This window comes from Hyla sarda, chromosome 2 (genome assembly GCF_029499605.1).
Source record: "Hyla sarda isolate aHylSar1 chromosome 2, aHylSar1.hap1, whole genome shotgun sequence".
In the NCBI taxonomy this organism is placed as follows: Eukaryota; Metazoa; Chordata; class Amphibia; order Anura; family Hylidae; genus Hyla; species Hyla sarda.
Window position 1 is genome coordinate 282,271,197 of NC_079190.1, and position 21,529 is coordinate 282,292,725.

The 21,529-nt window shown below is 41.3% G+C and overlaps 1 protein-coding gene across 1 annotated transcript in view; it reads left to right on the forward strand.

Moving 5' to 3' along the window:
• MECR (mitochondrial trans-2-enoyl-CoA reductase) overlaps nucleotides 1-20,892 on the forward strand; it is a 32,623-nt gene extending 11,731 nt beyond the window's left edge. The window contains exons 3-10 of the mRNA XM_056557246.1: nucleotides 6,138-6,269; nucleotides 10,302-10,445; nucleotides 10,534-10,636; nucleotides 10,749-10,851; nucleotides 10,924-10,997; nucleotides 11,733-11,793; nucleotides 19,572-19,644; nucleotides 20,324-20,892. Coding sequence (XP_056413221.1) covers nucleotides 6,138-6,269; nucleotides 10,302-10,445; nucleotides 10,534-10,636; nucleotides 10,749-10,851; nucleotides 10,924-10,997; nucleotides 11,733-11,793; nucleotides 19,572-19,644; nucleotides 20,324-20,487 — 854 coding nt within the window. The 3' untranslated portion in view covers nucleotides 20,488-20,892. The remainder of the gene's footprint in view (nucleotides 1-6,137; nucleotides 6,270-10,301; nucleotides 10,446-10,533; nucleotides 10,637-10,748; nucleotides 10,852-10,923; nucleotides 10,998-11,732; nucleotides 11,794-19,571; nucleotides 19,645-20,323) is intronic.
• The last annotated feature ends 637 nt before the right edge of the window (nucleotides 20,893-21,529 follow it).

Here is a 21,529-nt window from a genome sequence, read left to right on the forward strand (position 1 = left end):
CAGCAGTTCTGACAAACACAAAACAATAAATATCCACATGTGACCCCATTTTGGAAACTACACCCCTCACGGAATGTAATAAGGGGTGCAGTGAGCATTTACACCCCACTGGTGTATGACAGATTTTTGGAACAGTGGTCTGTGAAAATGAAAAATAAAATTTTTGATTTGCACAGTCCACCGTTTCAAATATCTGTCAAACGCCAGTGGGGTGTAAATGCTCACTGCACCCCTTATTACATTCCATGAGGGGTATAGTTTCCAAAATGGGGTCACATGTGGGGGGGTCCACTGTTCTGGCACCATAGGGGCTTCCTAAATGGGACATGCCCCCCAAAAACCCTTTCAGAAAAACTCACTCTCCAAAATCCCATTGTCGCTCCTTCCCTTCTGAGCCCTCTACTGCGCCCACCGAACATTTTACATACGCATATGAGGTATTTCCTTACTCGAGAGAAATTGGGTTACAAATTTTAGGGTGATTTCTCTCCTTTTACCCCTTGTAAAAATTAAAAAATTGGGTCTACAAGAAAATGCGAGTGTAAAAAATGAAGATTTAGAATTTTCTCCTTCACTTTGCTGCTATTCCTGTGAAACACCTAAAGGGTTAAAACACTTACTGAATGTCATTTTGAATACTTTGGGGGGTGCAGTTTTTATAATGGGGTCATTTATGGGGTATTTCTAATATGAAGATCCTTAAAATCCACTTCCAACCTGAACTGGGCCCTGAAAAATTAAGATTTTGAAAATCTTGAGAAAAATTGGAAAATTGCTGCGGAACTTTGAAGCCCTCTGATGTCTTCCAAAAGTAAAAACTTGTCAATTTTTTAATGCAAACACAAAGTAGACATATTGTATATGTGAATCAATATGTAATTTATTTGGAATATCCATTTTCCTTTCAAGCAGAGACTTTCAAAGTTAGAAAAATGCTAAATTTTCAAAATTTTCATGAAATTTTTAGATTTTTTACCAAGAAAGGATACAAATATCAGTGAAATTTTACCGATAAAATAAAGTAGAATATGTCACGAAAAAACAATCTCGGAATCAGAATGATAAGTAAAAGCATTCCAAAGTTATTAATGTTTAAAGTGACAGTGGTCAGATTTTCAAAAAATGCCCAGGTCATGAAGGTGAAAATGGGCTGGGTCATGAAGGGGTTAAACAATCACATCTTAAAAAACTAAAAAGTCATGCTACTTGTTTAAAAAATGAAACATAAAACACCTTACTCCTAACTTTTTTTTTGCTGGTTCCTAGATTCAAAATAAATTTGTCAAGCCCTGTCATAAGTTTGCTGACCACGACCAGACCGCCTGTCTGTTGGTGTGTTAAAAACTGCACATTTTAATGGTAGGTGCTGCTAAACATTTGGTGATGGTGTCACTTCAACATATAATGCATTTGGAAAGTCTTTAGACCCTTTCACATTTCTAAATATGCTGTGGGTGTGCTACATGTGACCCTACCCTTAATTAACAAAGATTTCTGAAATTCTGTTTTCTCATTTGCATTATGGGGTATTGAGTGTAGAATGATGGGGGGGGAAACTTTGTTTTAGCACAGGGTGGCAACCAAACAAAATGTAAAAAAAAAAAAAAAAGAAAGGGTCTGAGTTGGGACCAGCATTGAAAAAAAAATAATAATAAATAACAACTTAAAGAGTACCGGTTACCAGATAAAACTTTTAATATAGTGTTCCTTGTGCAATTAGCAGACACTTTCCTATTCACTTGCTTTTAAAATTATCAACAAAAATATGTTTAAAATGTAATATAAAAATCGGCCACTAGGTGGCTCTGTTCTGTTTCCTGCCACAATTAATACAGTGAGTTTGATCTCCTCCTGGCCTGGCAGGAGACCAAACTCAGGAAGTGTTTCTGGCTGCACTGAGCTTGATTGACAGCTGCACAGAAAGTAAAAGCTCCACAGATTCTCACAGAAAGCTGCACAGACTGAAACCTGCGGGAGAGTCTCGCTGATAGCAACACAGACTGAAGCATGCAAAGAGCTTGAGGTCTACTATTCATCACAGCTCTGCAACCATGTGAGGGCGGAAGCAGTCCCCCAGTAGGCTTCAGTGGTGTCATGCCTTCTGTGAAACGCCCACTTTCTCCTGCTGGGAAATTGCACTATGTGAGCAAGAAGAAAGGTAAGATACAGAGCTGTTTAAAGCTCTAAAAAAAGAATTAAATGCTGGAGGGGTGTAAGAAGTAGTTAGGGAACATAGCCTGAGTTAGTTTGGAAAAGTTTATTTAGTGACAGGTACTTTTTAATTCTCCCCTGATTTCCAAAAGCGCTGCTCCTGCTGCTCCAATGTCTTCTTCTGGTAGTGTTGCAGTGATGTCCCATACATCATGACACTGCAGCCAATCACTGGCCTCAGCCATCTTTTTCTATATATATTGCACATGACTGCTGAGGCTAGTGATGTTCTGCATGTACAGGGACGTACAGGACTTTTCCACCTCCAGAGCTGTGCTGGGCCAAGAGCACACAAAGAGGTGAGTATGATTTGGTTTCTTTATTTTTCCTGCTACTGGGTAATTTTGTTAAATTGCCCAGAAAACCAATTTTATGACTGCAAGGTATTAGAAACATCCTATGATTGTTCTAAAACCAAAAGTTGTATTAGGTGCTCTCATATATTCCTTAGGCTGGCGTCAAAGGTGTAGATTCTTTCTTTTTAATGCAAGGGGTTATCCGGGACATAACATTTTTTTATATACGGCTGGGGGTGGTGTAAAGTCATAATGACTCCATCCGATACTCTTCAGTTCCCAATCTGAAGTCATCTGGTGCCTACTTCTAAGATGAGTCATCTAAGCAAAAACTTCCCCCAACTGGCTGCAATAGTTTCCTGCCTCTGTCAGTGAATGGTCAGTTCCTTCTGACACAGCTGGTCTCATAAAAGCTGTACTCACAGTGCACAAGGGTTCCAAAGCATGTTCTAGGCATACCATTCTAAATAAATTAGGCTGTTATAGGGTACCTTCACATGTACAGTATCCAGCACAGATTTGTAACTGCAGATTAGAAGCTGTGCTCAGTCATTTAGTTTACCTTGAAATCTGCAGCAGAAAATCCTGTGCATAAAGTCCTGCGCATCAAATCTGGGTACGTATGAACTTACAAAAAAATGCTTTATAGTTCCTCTGGAAGTAAGGCCTATAGTTGGAGAGGAGGAGCTCAGGGTCTGCTTTGCTCCGGGGCTGCACTGCCTCTCTCTGACGATGTTACTGCTTGCAGCGGCCCTGTGTAGCTCTGCTTCGCGCATGTCAGCTACCAGTCAGCTGCGTGACGTAAGCAAATATGGCTGACTCTCGGAGGTATTATAAAGCTTTTATACTGTAAGTATAAAGCAGCCTAATTTATTTAGAACAGTGTGCCTAAAATATGCTTGTGAAGACCCAGTGCACGGTGTTTGCAGCTTCACAAGCATATTCCTGGTTACAGTTGCACTTGAAAGTTATAGGCCAATGTAATTGTTATTGATTTCCATTGCTATGATCATTTTGTTGGCCGTAATTAAACATAATACATAATGAAGGAAAGGATTTCTTTGATGTCAGGGATCCAAATTTACCCTTATTTTGTCCTTTATTTACAGAAGAATGATGTCCAATACCTAAATCTATGTTTTTAACCTTATCTATATACTAGCTGAGTACCCGGCGTTGCCTGGTTTTTCCTTCCTGATCCTTGTTGGGGAGGAAAATAAACAAAGGAGGAAGATTTTGACTTCATATCCTGTCCTCATATATTGTAGTCATATCCCGACCTCCTATCCCGACCTCCTATCCCGACCTCCTATCCCGACCTCCTATCCCGACCTCCTATCCCGACCTCCTATCCCGACCTCCTATCCCGACCTCCTATCCCGACCTCCTATCCCGACCTCCTATCCCGACCTCCTATCCCGACCTCCTATCCCGACCTCCTATCCCGACCTCCTATCCCGACCTCCTATCCCGACCTCCTATCCCGACCTCCTATCCCGACCTCCTATCCCGACCTCCCATCCGGTCCTCATATCCCGACCTGTAATATGTGTACCAGGTATTGAAATATCTCCAGCCGTACGGAAGTTATGTGGGAACATACATTTCCCATTGATTTGCATGGGACTTTAAACAAAAACTCAGACCCTCACAAATGGGGGTAGTTAAGGGTTAAATTAACTATCCTATATTTTAAGTGGACATATAAGTAACATGTGACCAATTATTATCAAAATATCTCCAGCCGTTTGGAAGTTATGCAGTAACATATATTTCCCATAGACTTGTATGGGACTTTAAACAAAAACCCTGACCCTGGTAAATGGGGGCGAGTAAGGGTTAAATCACCTATCCTATGTTTGTTGTTGACACATAAGTAACATGTGTGCCAAGTTTCATGTTAATATCTTCAGCCGTTTGGACGTGATGCTGGAGCATACACACATACATACACACACGTTGTTGTGTGTATGTATGTATGTATGTATGTGTGTATGTTCCAGCATCACGTCCAAACGGCTGAAGATATTAACATGAAACTTGGCACACATGTTACTTATGTGTCAACAACAAACATAGGATAGGTGATTTAACCCTTACTCGCCCCCATTTGCCAGGTGCTGGGTTTTTGTTGAAAGTCCCATTCAAGTCTATGGGAAATATATGTTACTGCATAACTTCCAAACGGCTGGAGATATTTCCATAATACTTGGTCACATGTTACTTATATGTCCACTTAAAGGGTAGCTCCCACCATCACTTTTTTTCTTTTTTCTGTCCCTGCCTATTACCCATCTATCCCTAACCCCCTCCCTACCTTTAATTATTTTTTTTACATATTAAAAAATGCCTTTTTGTCTGCGTGGTAGTGTGCTCACTACCAGGCAGACTTCCTCAGCAGGCACCACGTCACTGATGCCTGCTGGGGCCGACACTTCCGCCCGTAGTTCACCTATACAGGGCGCCTCCAGCTGTTTCTCCACTGCAACTCCCAGCTTGCCCTGACATCTATTGGCTGTCAGGGCATGCTGGGAGTTGTAGTGGGGAAACAACTGGAGGCATACTGTATAGCTGAAAACAGTATCTGTGATCGCTGTGCACATCCCGCGCCGCTCAGCCCGCAACCACTCCCCCCCCCCGTTGCGCCGCTCAACTCACTCCCCACCCCTCTTAGTTTACCTATTCAGTGTCCCTCCAGCTGTTCCCCACTACAAGTCCCAGCTTGCCCTGATATCTATTGGCTGTCAGGGCATGCTGGGAGTTGTAGTGGGGAAACCACTGGAGGCATACTGTATAGGTGAATGCCGCAGCCCGCAACCCCCCTGGCCCCGCTGCGCCGCTCAACCCACTACCCCCCCTCCCCTCCCCCCGCAAAAGCACAAAAACACATTGAAAACAGACACAACATAGATATTTTTACCTGTCGCCGGGAGCCGGGGCCTGCCAGGGTGCCTGCTCGCGTCCTCTTCTTTCAAAGCGCTCTCTCCCGCCTGTCTGATTAACAGGGGGGAGCGAGCACCGCAGTGAATGAATTCCGACTCGTTGCCAGGCTTCAACGAGTCGAAATTCATTAGTGACGTCACTGCCTAATGCATTCGGCCACTAGGAGGGCGACCCCTAGTGGCCGAATTTAAGTGATTTTAAACTGTTTTAAAATCACTTTTTTAAATTAAAGTATATTAGAGATATGTTGTAGTACTTAAGTACTACAACATATCAATTTTTTGATTTCATGACAGTGCCCATTTAAAAGATTGGATAGTTAATTTAACTCTTAACTACCCCCATTTGTGAGGGTCGGGTTTTTGTTTAAAGTCCCATGCAAATCAATGGGAAATGTATGTTCCCACATAACTTCCGTACGGCTGGCGATATTTTAATACCTGGTACACATATATTACAGATCGGGAAAGGAGGACGGGATAGGAGGACGAGATATGAGGATGTGATATGGGGTTGGGATATGACAACAATATATGAGGACAGAATATGAAGTCAAAAGCTTCCTCCTTTGTTTATTTTCCTCCCCAACAAGGATTAGGAGGTAAAAAACGGGTAACGCTGGGTACTCAACTAGTTAGCTTTAATAAATTATGATTAATTTAAGTGTATTGTTAATGTCTTCTACAGGAACATATGCCCTGCTGCCCCAGCTTCCGACAGTAGGGGGAAATGAAGGAGTAGGTGTGGTAGTTGAAGTTGGGAACCATGTGTCTTCAGTGCGACCTGGTGACTGGGTGGTTCCCGTGGATGCTGGTCTAGGTAGGTAAGAAGAGGGAGCACTGAGAAGTCACTTACAATTTACATTTCCTTGTCTTTTGTTGAATAACACTGTATAATGCTATTTAACCTATAATGCACACTTGTATAATGCTATTTAACCTTTCAACACCTCCAAGTGTATTGATGTAGTTGTATGCCACTGTATATTTATCCTCCACTATAATGTAATATGAAGAGAAATGTGTTTAAAGGAAAACTGACTGGCTGTTCACCTGCACTAAACCCAATAAACAGAGTTATAGTGTGGGGGAGCAGGAGTACAAGAAGGTATCACTTACTGAAATTGGTGCAGCTGTTTAGAATTTATGGCCTCCATTGCTATTTTGCTAAATCTCTTTAGTACACAATGGAGGTGAGGAGCTGGCTTCCCTGCCTCTGTTCTCTATTCTGCGCTATTCCGGCCCTTATGCATATTAACCCCTTAAGGACTTTTTTGTTTTTGCACTTTCGTTTTTTCCCTCCCACATTTAAAAAATCATAACGCTTTCAGTTTTCCATCTACAGACCTATATGAGGGCTTGTTTTATGCGCTTCCAATTTTACTTTGTAATGGTATCAGTCATTTTACCAAACAAATTACGGCAAAACCAAAAAAAAAATTATTTGTGGGAAAAACTGGAAAAAAAAAAGCAACACCACTTTTTGGGGGCTTCCGTTTCTGCGCAGTGCACTTTTTGGTAAATTACACCTTATATTTATTCTGTAGGTCCATGAAATTGGAAATGATACCCAACTTATATAGGTTTGATTTTGTTTTATTACTGTTAAAAAACTCCTACTTTTTGAACAAAAATTAGTATGTTTAAAAATTTCCTCTTTTGACCCCTGTAACTTTTTATTTTTCCACATACGGTCCTGTATGAGGGCACATTTTTTGATCTGAAGTTTTTATCAATACCATTTTTTGTTTTGATGGGACTTTTTGATCTCATTTTATAAAAAATTTGGGATATACAAAGTGACCTAAAATATGCAATATTGGACTTTTTTTTTTTACGTGTACGCCATTGACTGTGCAATAGCATAGCATTGATCAGTGTTATCGGTGCTCTGCTTCTCCAGCCTGGAACTCAGAAGTAGGGACCCTCCTCGCTTCCTTTCAGCTGATCAGGATACTGCGGTGATCCCAATCAGCCCAACTGAGCTGCCGGGAAGCATTTTCTTTCATTTTAGACACGGCGATCAACTTTGAAAACACCAGGTACGCCCTGTGTCCTTAAGAGGTTAAAGGAGTAGTCTAGTCAAAAGTATCTTCATTCCATTGTGCCCGGGTTGCAAAAAAAAAAAAGAAAGAAAACAAACATTAACTCGCCTTCCTCCGTTTCCCCATTGCGCTGCTACAGCTGTTCGGTCCTCCGGTCCGGTCTTCTTCCGTGTGCACAGATCGTTACACTGCGGTCAGCGTATCGCCGGCTGCAGCGATGTCCCACCTCGGTCAGTGATAGGCTGAGCACAGTGTCATGTAAGGAGCCTGGGCCCCACCTTCTCCCTGCTGCTTGGGCTCCTTACATGACACTGCGCTCAACCTATCACCGGCCGAGGTGGGACATCTCTGCAGCCAGCGATACGCTGACCGCAGTGTGACGATCCGTGCACACGGAAGAAGGAAGACTTGACCGGAGGTCCGAACAGCTATAGCGGCGCAACGGGGGAACGGAGGAAGGTGAGTGAATGTTTGTTTTATGTATTTTTTATTTTTTTTTGCAGCCCAGGCACAACGGAATGAAGATACCATATTTATCTGGGTATAACACGCACCAGCCTATAACACGCACCCTCATTTTTCCAAGGAAATTTTGGTTAAAAGTTTTTCTACCAAAATATCCTTGGAAAATGAGGGTGCGAGTGTGTGCCGGTGTATTTCAATAAACTGTTTCTGGCGGCTTCTGGAGTTTAATGATTTAAAGCGTGCAGTGGCTTCTGTGGGGCCAGAGTGCCGCTGCTCTATTCCCTCCACGTCCCCGGTTTTATAGTTAAATATCCCGCCGCCGCCACTGCCCAATTCCCTCCCCGCCCTGGTTTTATAGTTTAAATATCCCGCCGCCACGGTACAATTCCATCCCCGGTTTTATAGTTAAATATCCCGCCGCCACGGCACAATTCCCTCCCCATCCCCGGTTTTATAGTTACATGTGCCCTGGGGACTGCGGACCTTCATGCTCCGGCGGTCTCCTGATCTGTCACTGTGCGCCACGCACTGACTGACGAGTGACGTCGTGTTGAGGACGTCACTCGTCATTACGCAGCGCACAGTAACAGATCAGGAGACCGCCGGGGCATGAAGGGCCGCAGTCCCCAGGGCACATGTAACTATAAAACCGGGGACGGGGAAGGAATTGTGCCGTGGCGGCGGAGGGATATTTAACTATAAAACGGGGAGGGAATCGGGCAGGGGCAGTAGGACTCTGGCCAGGCAGAAGCTGCTGCAGTTCAATGATTTAAAGCGCCCACTTTAAATCATTGAACTGCAGGGGCTTTTGCGTGGTCACAGTCTATCGGCGTAAAACACGCAGATAGACTTTAGGCTAAAAATTTTAGCATAAAAAATGCGTGTTATACGGTGATAAATACGGTACTTTTGACTAGACTACTCCTTTTAATTTTTCTTCACTCTAATGTCCTAGTGACATGAAAGTGAAGAAAAATGAATATGCATATGACTGGAAGGTTAGCAGACCCTCAATAGCAACGAGAATCAGTTAGATACTCATCAGTGAGTCCCAACAGGCAGACCTTAGGGTGTCTAGGTGTAATGATGGAATAGGCAGAAGTGGTAGTACCGAGTATCACATGCCAGTATATATCTAGGTTTGGGCACATAACATGTAAAGAAGGACCACAGGGTCACAAGAGCACCTGGGACAAGCAGCATCATTCGAATAAATACTGGAGTTTTATATATTCTATGAAGGATATAAAGTTGGGATAATCTTCCACCTTCTCCCAAACACTGACTCTGTACAGCTTCAAAAATAAATGTAGAATGTTCTTTAAATGGGCACTGTCAAATCCAAAATCTTTTTATATGTTGTTACTGATGAAAACTAAAGACCTTTGCTTTCTCTGTGTTTCATGCTGCCCACTGTTCCCTTTGAATATATCAGCAGGCGCTTATAAATCTCTCTGCTGGTTTGCTGCAATGTATCAGTCTGTATAGTTCAAAGAGCATTGCGTAGATATATGGGGGTGCAGCCTCTGAATGTTGAAGCTCAAAATATGTAACAAAGTTGTAAAAACCTGAAAACTCTTTCAATATTGGTCTGATTGGTAAAACATTGACTAGAAAGCTTTAACTTATGTAAGAAAAACCAGGCCAGCATTGTAAATGTTACACCAATAAAGAAGAAAGTTGTTTATCAGAAAGCTAGGAAGACTGTAGTTCTATAAGGAGGAAGGCCATTGTACAAATTAAGACATGCTGTTTCTACCTTCAGTCTGCCCATGTGGTCACCCCTAGATCCGTGTGACACTTTATCTGTAGGTGTTATTGAGAAAGCTCTTCGCTACATCTACGTGTCCCTTCTTCCACTCAGGTAAGTTTCATTGACATCACAGTGATACGTTTTACTGCATCAGTGGAGGAAGGGCATGCGATGGATTTACCTATGCACAACATTTCTTGTACACATTGTATCCAATGACCTGGAGGCCATGAAATGGAAGCAAGTATTTCATAGCCACTTCATTGGAACTTAGTACTGTGACCAAAATGGCTGCATGTGTTCACCGCTCAAACCTCTGCAAGTATTTGTGCTGAGCTGCAGACACCCCATACCTATATACTTCAGACGCTAGAAGCAGTATTCAGAAAGAAGGCCTGTTAATACTGTATTTTAATCATGTCTTGCTGCACATTTTTACACTTTATTTTCTTTGAGTCAAGTTTTCTCTCATTCTTTCATTTTTTATTTCATTCAGTTCATTTTACTTTGCTGAAATTGTTGAAAAATAAAAAAAAAAATTTAAGAAAAAATATTTTACAAAATAACATGTATTACATTTGATTCACAGGGACATGGCGTACAGAGGGCTTATTCAGTGAGCAGGCCCTAGTGCGAATCCCAAGTGACATTTCTATAGTGGGAGCAGCAACCTTAAGTGTTAACCCCTGTACTGCATACAGGCTGCTCTCTGATTATGAGACCCTTCGGCCAGGTAAATAGCAATGTTACATATGTAGAGCAACCAACTGTAGGGTGAAGAATACTTTTGCCATTCATCCTACTTTTGTCACTCTTCACAGGAGACTCTGTAATACAGAATGCCAGCAACAGCAGTGTAGGGCAGGCTGTTATACAGCTTGCAACATCGTTGGGTATTACTACCATTAACATTGTACGAGACAGGTATGTATATAGAAATGAAACTACAGGAATGTAAAGCTACTGTAAATGATGAGCATAGTTTAAAAAAAAATAAAAATAAAATAAAACTCGCACACTAAACGTGTATCTGCAGACCGGATCTACAAAGCTTGGTGGAGAGACTTAAGGATTTAGGGGCTGACCATGTAATCACAGAAGAACAACTGCGCAAGCCAGAGATGAAAGATCTGTTTAAGGTAAAATAAATTACTTTATTCTCGTTACTTTCATATACTCACACTATATAATAATTGATCTGTCTCTTACAGAACTGCCCCCGTCCACGATTGGCATTAAACTGTGTTGGTGGAAAAAGCACAACCGAAATGTTGCGTCATTTAGAGTAAGTCATTTTAGCTACACTATTAGACATTAAAGTGTCAGGGCATATAATTGGAATTATTTATTTTGTATTTACTGTGTCATGGCAAAATATGACCATAAAATAAATAGCCATATTGTAGAGACAGCTCTGATTTTTTAGCACTAACAGAAAGGAAAAATCTGCATAGATGAGTTATTACTAGGTGACAGATAAAGATTAAGCTTTACTTGCACATTTTCAACCATTAAGAGGCCAATATGAAGAAATATGTATACTCATAATATTAGAATATATTCACAATATAGAAATCATGCTAAGATATGACCAATGGACATTTCAGGCCAGAAAACCTGAGATTGCACTACTGAGAAATTCAGATAACCATATTTCTTTTAGATGCTTTGTTGTTATGGAGACTAACTAAATCATTAGCTTCATCCTAAATGGCTTAAAAATAGCAAATACTGTAGTTTGTTTATATGTGAACATGGAAACGGTGACTTGAATTCCCACAAGTTAGAAAAAGGACATATTGGTCCCCTATTTTCCCAGTAGTGCAGTCTCGGGCTTTCTGGCCTAAAACTTCACATGGTCATATGGTCAATTGGGTATGAGTTCAATATTGTGAGTATATTCTAATAATATAAGTATACATAATAGTAGGGACTGCTAGTTTATTTTTTACACCGGATTGACTTAATTAATCTAAAAACTGTTACGATTCTAATGTCCTAACTAATTTTTGTTCTTTAGTTATGGTGGCACAATGGTGACCTATGGAGGAATGGCTAAGCAACCAGTTACTGTCCCAGTGGTAAGTTTTGTGTACAAAATGTGAAAGTCTCTATTAGAGCTTGTTTACGTGTTGTTTTCTACTCTCAGAATATCATGTGGTGCTTTACGCCTTCATAGAAAAAAATCTGACTAGACTAGTAAATGTGTTAAATTTGTTAAAGGGTTACTATTATATATGTATACACATAACAATCGCAGTGGGTTTTAGGATTGAGACACAGTGCGAACAAAACTGTTGACTTGTCAGAAGTTTTTTAAATTATGGTATTCCATTAAATAGAACCTGGAACCTATTAATATTGTAACTTGAGGCACCACAGTATATACATTTTCAAAGCTCATTATTTTTATTTTTATGGTATCTACTAGCTGAGTACCCGGCATTGCTCGGATTTTTCCTTCCTAATCCTTGTTGGGGAGGAAAATCAACAAAGGAGGAAGCTTTTGATTTCATATCCCATCCTCATATATTTTTGTCATGTCCCGTCCTCATGTCCCGTCCTCAGGTGGGACTGATTTGTGATGAAGATATTCTAAGCTGAAAATAGAAGGGGAAGTGGCTTTGTGGGACTGGGTGTGATTTGCAAGCCAGACAGATGCACAAAAAGGGTGGAGAATAAAAGGGGTGGGGCTTAAACAGTGGGCATGTCTTTGTGAGATGGGGTGTAGCTTGCAAGCCGGTATTGACACATTCACCAGGAGATGTGTAGCTTGTGGAGTAAGGTACTGGAAGTCCCATATACTTGCATAGGATATGAAACAAAAACCCATCTTTTATATAAGAGGGTTGGTAAGGGTTAATTTAACTATCATATATTTGACATATTAGTAATATGTGACCAAGTATTATCAAAATATCTCCAGCCGTTTGGAAGTTATGCAGTAACATATATTTCCCATAGACTTATATGGGACTTTAAACAAAAACCCTGACCCTGGCAAATGGGGGGTGAGTAAGGGTTAAATTACCTATCCTATGTTTGTTGTTGACATATAAGTAACGTGTGCCATGTTTCATGTTAATATCTTTAGTCGTGTGGAAGTGATACTGGAACATACACACACACATTGAGTTTTATATATATACTAGCTTAATACCCGGCGTTGCCCGGTTTTTCCTTCCTAATCCTTGTTGGGGAGGAAAATAAACAAAGGAGGAAGCTTTTGACTTCATATCCCGTCCTCATATATTGTTGCCATATCCCGACCTCATATCCCGTCCTCCTATCCCGGTCCTCCTATCCCGGTCCTCCTATCCCGACCTCCCATCCCGTCCTCCTATCCCGACCCATAATGTGTATCAGGTATTGAAATATCGTCAGCCGTACGGAAGTTATGTGGGAACATACATTTCCCATTGATTTGCATGGGACTTTAAACAAAAACCCCGACCCTCACAAATGGGGGTAGTTAAGGGTTAAATTAACTATCCTATCTTTTAAGTGGACATATAAGTAACGTGACCAATTATTATCGAAATATCTCCAGCCGTTTGGAAGTTATGCATTAACATATATTTCCCATAGACTTGTATGGGACTTTAAACATAAACCCCGCCCCTGGCAAATGGGGGTGAGAAAGGGTTAAATCACCTATCCTATGTTTGTTGTAGACATATAAGTAACATGTGTGCCAAATTTCATGTTAATATCTTTAGCCGTTTGGACGTGATGCTGGAACATACACACACATACACACGTTGAGTTTTATATAATACTAGCTGAGTACCCAGCGTTGCCCGGTTTTTCCTTCCTAATCCTTGTTGGGGAGGAAAATAAACAAAGGAGGAAGCTTTTGACTTCATAACTAGAGATGAACGAATTTACAGTAAATTCGATTCGTCACGAACTTCTTGGCTCGGCAGTAGGACTTTTCCTGCATAAATTAGTTCAGCTTTCAGGTGCTCCCGTGGGATGGAAAAGGTGGATACAGTCCTAGGAGACTCTTTCCTAGGATTGTATCCATCTTTTCCAGCCCACCGGAGCACCTGAAAGCTGAACTAATTTATCCAGGATAAGTCCTCAACTGCCGAGCCGAGAAGTTCGTGACGAATCGAATTTACTGTAAATTCGCTCATCTCTATTCATAACCCGTCCTCATATATATTGTTGTCATGTCCCGTCCTCCTGTCCCGTCCTCCTGTCCCGTCCTCCTGTCCCGTCCTCCTGTCCCGTCCTCCTGTCCCGTCCTCCTGTCCCGTCCTCCTGTCCCGTCCTCCTGTCCCGTCCTCCTGTCCCGTCCTCCTGTCCCGTCCTCCTGTCCCGTCCTCCTGTCCCGTCCTCCTGTCCCGTCCTCCTGTCCCGACCTCCTGTCCCGACCTCCTATCCCGACCTCCCGTCCTCATATCCCAGGTATTGAAATAGCTCCAGCCGTACAGAAATTATATGGGAACATACATTTCCCATTGATTTGCATGGGACTTTAAACAAAAACCCTGACCCTCACAAATGGGGGTAGTTAAGGGTTAAATTAACTATCCTATACTTTAAGTGGACATATAAGTAACATGTGACCAAGTATTATCGAAATATCTCCAGCCGTTGGAAGTTATGCTGTAACATATATTTCCAATTGACTTGTATGGGACTTTAAACATAAACCCTGCCCCTGGCAAATGGGGTTGAGTAAGGGTTAAATCACCTATCCTATGTTTGTTGTTGACATATAAGTAACATGTGTGCCAAGTTTCATGTTAACATCTTTAGCCGTTTGAAAGTTTTTGTGGAACATACACACACACACACACACACACACACGTTGAGTTTTATATATATAGATATATAAAGGGGATAAGTATTTAACTCAGGGCGAGTCCACCACTTCTGGTGTGACGGAGCTTTCAAGGGCCTCTTAGCACTCAGCGGGCATTCTGGGTAGGGGAATATGTAAAGCAGCTCATTACATCACCTTCTCAGGCGATGTTCCCTGGTATCAGCTTAGCTCCAGTTACGGAATATAAAAAACTGATCGGGATTAATGCCAAGCCAGACTTATTCCCCAAAAGGGAAGTTTCTACCCATCTGCAGACAGCTGTTTTGGGGTTCTTGCCCCTCGTCAGTACATAGCAGGGTGATCTGGCTTGGCTGAGATGAGGGGCCTTGGACCAACTAAAGGGGATAAGTATTTAACTCAGGGCGAGTCCACCACTTCTGGTGTGATGGAGCTTTCAAGGGCCACTTAGCTCTCCGCGGGCATTCTGGGTAGGGGAATATGTAAAGCAGCTCATTACATCACCTTCTCAGGCGATGTTCCCTGGTATCAGCTTAGCTCCAGTTACGGAATATAAAAAACTGATCGGGATTAATGATTGGCATTAATCCCGATCAGTTTTTTATATTCTGTAACTGGAGCTAAGCTGATACCAGGGAACATCACCTGAGAAGGTGATGTAATGAGCTGCTTCACATATTCCCCTATAGATATATATACTAGAAATAGAAGGGACCAGTCTATGTGACTACCTGCAGTCAGTTCTTGGTCATCCTGCAGAAGTACAGTTTATGCTTACTTTCCTGTATACATCAGTTATAGGGATAATATTGTTCACTGTCATGTTAAGGAGGACACTAACCAAGCTTCAGGCTAGGGCATACCACTTGGTGATCACCTTGGCATCCCCTCTGGCCCCCTCCTTTATGTAATGGAGCATGAAGCTGCTTTGCCATCTGATAAACTAACCCGCTCAGTATCATAAAATGATATCTGTTACCATCTGTTCTTCCCACGCAGAGAAGCCCTTATACTTCATTAAATAAGTTTCACTGTTACTTGCAGAAAATCATGTCCTGTGAATAAACACATAACCACACTGTCATGATGGCAGTACACGTACGTGTAGGTGTCAAAGAGAAATCCTCCTATGTATCATTGTCCTAAAGTTGTCCATACACTTTTTTGGTTGACACCTACTCCTCTTGACTCCATTAAAATATGTAGATTCAGATTTTCTACTGCAACAAAAGATCAAATGGGTATCTGCAATCTGCAACAAGCGTGTATCTGCAATATTTTGACATAGGAGAATTATTTTTCAAAAGCTTCCAAGGGAATGTGTTTAGTGGGATATATCAGAGAATTGTAATATTAAAGGGGTATTCCAGGCAAAAACTTTTTTTATATATATTGACTGGCTCCGGAAAGTTAAACAGATTTGTAAAATACTTCTATTAACCATTGGAAGGATTAAGATTTTTTATTAGCTTCTGAAGTTTTCTGTCTAACTGCTCATTGATGATGTCACGTCCCGGGAGCTGTGCATGATGGGAAAATATCCCCATAGGAACTGCACAGCTCCCGGGACGTGAGTCATCAGAGAGCAGTTAGATAGAAAACAACAACTCAACTTCAGAAGCTAATAACTATTGGAAGGATTAAGATTTTTTTAATCGAAGTAATTTTCAAATCTGTTTAACTTTCCAGAGCCAGTTGATATATAAAAAAAAGTTTTGGCCTGGAATACCCCTTTAACTTGTGGTACACACCATTTAAAAGGGCCTTAAAATTGATGGCTTATCCTTAGGGCAGGCTGTTAATATCATATTGATGGAACTCTGAGTTTTATTAACACCAGTCACCTGTTTAAAGGGGCCGTGGTGCTTCAGAAAGCTCAGTGTACCTTTATTCTTTACCAGGCACTACTTTTAGTAATGGCTTTGCCTGTTATTGCATCTCAGTTCCATAAACTTGAATGGGATTGAGCTGATCTTTAAAAATAAAAACTGTCTCCAGGTTGGGTGTGGTATTACAACTTGGCTCCATTGACTAAAATGGAACTGAGCTACAGAACCTCACTCAACCTGGAGACAGATTTAGCTCTGTTTTTCTATTACTGGATAATCCCTTTAATTTATTAAAAAGGTAAAACTGAAAATAGTGCATTGATACACATTCAGTCCACTTATTAAAGGAGTACTCCGGCGCGCACTTTTTTCCTTTTATCCTGTCCGGGCTGCAAAATAAAAGAAAACACACTTTCTCTTACCTGCCAACGAGCCCCCGGAGCTTCGGTACACTCCGGTACAGGTGTTCGGTCCCCGGGCTGAATTCTTCTTACTTTCTGTTAGCCCGGCACGTCACACGGAGCTTCAGCCTATCACCAGGCGCAGCGATGTCCCGCCTCGGCCGGTGATAGGCTGAAGCTCCGTGCCGGGCTAACAGGAAGTAAGAAGAATTCAGCCCGGGGACCGAACACCTGTACCGGAGCTCCGGGGGCTCGTTGGCAGGTAAGAGAAAGTGTGTTTTCTTTTATTTTGCAGCCCGGACGGGATAAAAGGAAAAAGGTGCGCGCCGGAGTACTCCTTTAACTTAAAGCACCTTTTGGCAGTGATTATATCCCCCAGTCTTCTTGGGTATGATGCCACTGTTTCCACACCTAGATATGGAGATTTTCTGCTGTTCTCTGCACATCCTCTTAAGCTTTTTTAGGTTGGATGGAGACTGTCTGTGGGCAGCCATTTTTAGGTCTTACCAAAGATGTTCTACTGGGTTCAAGTCTGAGTTCAAAAAGTTGTCCCTAAGCAATTTCTGTGTTGTTGTGGCTATGGGCTTAGTGTCACTGTATTATTGGAAGATGAACCAGTCCACACAGGCTGCAGTCCAAAGCAATCTGGATCAGGTTTTCATTAGGAATACCTCTGTACTTTGCCCCATTCATCTATCATTCCACCCTAACCGGTCTCCTTGTCCCAGCTGCTAAAAAAAAAACACCCCCACAACATGATGCTGCCACCACCATACTTCACTGTAGGGGGTATTGGAAAGGCAATGAGCAGTGCCTGGTTCACTCCAGACATTCTGGTTTCATCACACCATGAATTCTTGTTTCTCACAGTATGAGAGTCCTTTAGGTGCTTATTTGTAAACTCCAGATAGATTTTCAAGTGTTTTTTTTACTGAGGGGAGGCTTTTTTTCTGGCCACTCTGCAATAAAGCCTAGATTAGTGGAGTGCTGCATTGATTGTTGACCTTCTGGAAGTCTTTTCCATCCGCACACAGGATCTTGAAACTCAGCATTGGGTTCTTGGTCACCTCTCTTACCAACACCCTTTGCTCCCTATTTCTTTATTTGGTGGGGCAGCCAGTTCAAAGAAGAGTCATGGTTGTTCCAAGCCTCTTTTATTTAAGAATTATGGGGTCTATTGCGCTATTGGGAACTTTCAGTGCAGCAGAAATTTTACTTGTACCCTTGTCCTGTCTCTGGGCTTTACAGACAGTTCTTTCCTCCTCATTGCTTGGTTTTTGCTCTGATATGGATTATCAGCTGTGAGACCTTTATATAGACTGGGGTGTGTCTTTAGAAATCCTGTCCACTCAACTGAATTTACCACAGGTGACTCCAATCAAGGTGTAGAAACATCTCAGATGATCAAGAGAAATGGGGGCCCTCAGCTACATTTCAAGTGTCATAGCAAATGGTCTAAATACATCTGTCCATGCAAAAAAAAAAATTCCTTTTCAATAAATTTGCACAAATTTGTCATGGGTTGTTAACCCCTTAAGGACCAAGGACGTACCAGTACGTCCTGAGTCCTTTTTCTTTCTATAACTCGGGGCCATGACGTGGCCCCGCGTCATAGCGGGTCGGGCCTGGCCTCTAACAGCCGGGCCGGGACCCGTGGCTAATGGCGCGCGGCAGTGATTGCGGTGCCGCGCGCTATTAACCCTTTAGACGCGGCGTTCAAAGTTGAACGCTGCGTCTAAAGTGAAACCATGCCGGTTAGCTCAGGGAGCTGTTCGGGATCGCCGCGGCGAAATCGCGGCGTCCCGAACAGCTGTTAGACACGAGGAGGGTCTCCTACCTTGCCTCCTGGTGTCCAATCGCCGAATGACTGCTCAGTGCCTGAGATCCAGGCATGAGCAGTCAAGCGGCAGAATCATCAATCACTGGTTTCCTATGAGAAACCAGTGATCAATGTAAAAGATCAGTGTGTGCAGTGTTATAGGTCCCTATGGGAGCTATAACACTGCAAAAAAAAAAAGTTTGAATCACCCCCCTTTTCCCATAAAAAAAAAAAAAAAAAACAGGTTAAATAAAATAAACATATGTGGTATCGCCGCTTGCGGAAATGTCCGAATTATAAAAATATATCATTATTTAAACCGCATGGTCAATGGCGTGCGCGCAAAAAAATTCCAAAGTCCAAAATGGTGTATTTTTGGTCACTTTTTATATAATGAAAAAATGAATAAAAAGTGATCAACAAGTCCGATCAATACAAAAATGGTACTGCTAAAAACTTCAGATCACGGCGCAAAAAATGAGTCCTCATACCGCCCCATACGTGGTAAAATAAAAAAAAGTTATAGGGGTCAGAAGATGACAATTTTAAACATATACATTTTCCTGAATGTAGTTATGATTTTTTTCAGAAGTGCGACAAAATCAAATCTATATAAGTAGGATATCATTTTAATCGTATGGACCTACAGAATAAAAGAGAATTGTGTCATTTTTACCGAAAAATTTACTGCGTAGAAACAGAAGCCCCCAAAAGTTACAAAAAAAAATAAGCCATAATATGGATTTTTAGGTGCAAAATTGAAAGGGTTATGATTTTTTAAAGGTAAGGAGGAAAAAAAACGAAAATGCAAAAAACGGAAGAACCCCTGGTCCTTAATGGGTTAAAGACAGAATGATGGGGGGAAACTTGAGTACATGTTTATTGTAGCACAAGGCCGCAACATAACAAAATGTGAAAAGGTCTGAAAGCATTCCAAATGCGGATGGTATACACAAATTTCTACTAATTATTGAATATTTATATTCACTTTACAATCTTTATCTTTCATTCATTTTAGAGTGCTCTAATATTTAAAAATGTGAAGCTTTGTGGTTTTTGGGTAACTCAGTGGAAAAAGGACCGATATCACAGTGAGTATCTTTGCATCTCTATATCTGCTGATCATCAGTTACCATTTGTACATAGGCTCTTAAAGTGAAAGTGTCACCTAGACTTGATGATGACATGATGGCAGCCAAAGAACTTGAGCTTTCTGCTCAGCATTTAGAGCTGTGCTTTTGCATCAAGCCCCGAGGTCATAGGAAAAAATACACTTGGTAGGGCCCTATTGACTTCTGTAGCATTTTCTAGGCATGCTCTGTACAAAGAGGGAAGGAGGAGAGCTGTGGCATGACCTATTTTGAATGGTTTGATCCCATTTTATCTATACACTGGTGTCACACTTATTGTAATCCTGCATGATATGATTAGGTGAAGACTACTCAAAAGGTTTTTCTACAGAACAGGAAGTGTCAGCTTATAAGGCTTAGGCCCCTTTCACACTACAAAATTACTCTGTTTTAAAGATCCGTACAGTTACAAAATTCTATACGGCCGTTAGAAAATCCCATTATAGTCTATGGGATTTTTTCTAATAGCCCTTTTAACCTGTTCTAGCCCGTTATTAATAACGGCCGTTATTTTGTGATGGAAGATAGTAGCGGGAGAAATAGTGCATGCATTTAAGTAAACCAGTACATTTTATTCCTTTATTATATTTGCACACGGTTTTATATTTCTCTCCTACCTATAACTTATCTTTTTCTATAGATCATGAAGAAATTACTAAGATGATTCGGGACCTCTGCGATCTAATCCGCAGAGGGAAGCTGCTTTCTCCCCCATGCACTGAATGGCCACTGGAAGATTTTTCCCTGGCACTGCGAGATGCACAAACGCCATTCCTTTCCCGAAAACAGATCTTAATTATGTAATCTAGATGTTAATTTAATTGCACATGTTGTATCAAGACCCTGCCAAGACAGTGTATATTTATAGATATATATATTTTTATGTCTGTAAACAGTCTGTGACATTTAGATTCTAATATATGATTAAATGTGACTGTATTTTCCTTGTCTGTATATAATGCTTCATAAGAATATCCAACACCATCTTTTAGTTGATAGATACATATTTACGTATTGTGCTGCTTTCACGTCTAATCTATTCATGGTTACTCTCAAGGAGAACTCTGCACTCAACATTTCAGCAATGCTGTGTGCAAAGTTTTCTGAGCTTATACAACCAGTTCTCTTCATCTACATGCAGTGTGACAAACCTACACAAAAAACTGTCGGACATAGATTGCATATACTTGTAAATAAAAGTAAAAAAAAAATGCTTGAGTTTGTATTATCTTCATTTCTAGTCCTATAAAGAAAAACACTTGGAAAACATACTTTTATTTGTTTACAGCCCTTTTCATCACATTTCCACACTACTATAAAATAGTAAGAAGGGCAACATGAAGTCTTTTTATGGAGTGAGAACTTAGCAATGATTCACCTAGAGTTATATTTATTACTTTATGTATACCGGGAGATGAACACCAGTGCAACTATTGAATATATAACCCTATGTGAAATCATAGACATCTGTAGTGGTTCTTTCTCCAGCTTGGATGGTTAGTTTGCACAAGATTTTTTTAAAGGGGTACTCTGCCCCTAATTGAAGAAAGGTAGTCCAGCAGTACCTTTAAAATGTTGAATCTTTGTTCTTTTCTTTAAAATCTAGAGCACACTCCAAACACCCTCACCATGCCGGCAGGCAACTCACATGGACGCGTTTCGAACGCATGCGCGTTCTTGATCACATAGCACCTGTGTGCATCCCACCTCCTAAATACCTGATCCGGGAGGGAGGAGCACATACTTAGTGGACAAAATGTGTAACAAACATGGTTATTTAAAATAAAACACAAACAGGTATACTTTAAAACTTGGCTGTTGCATTTTCCTAGCTGGATATCACCCT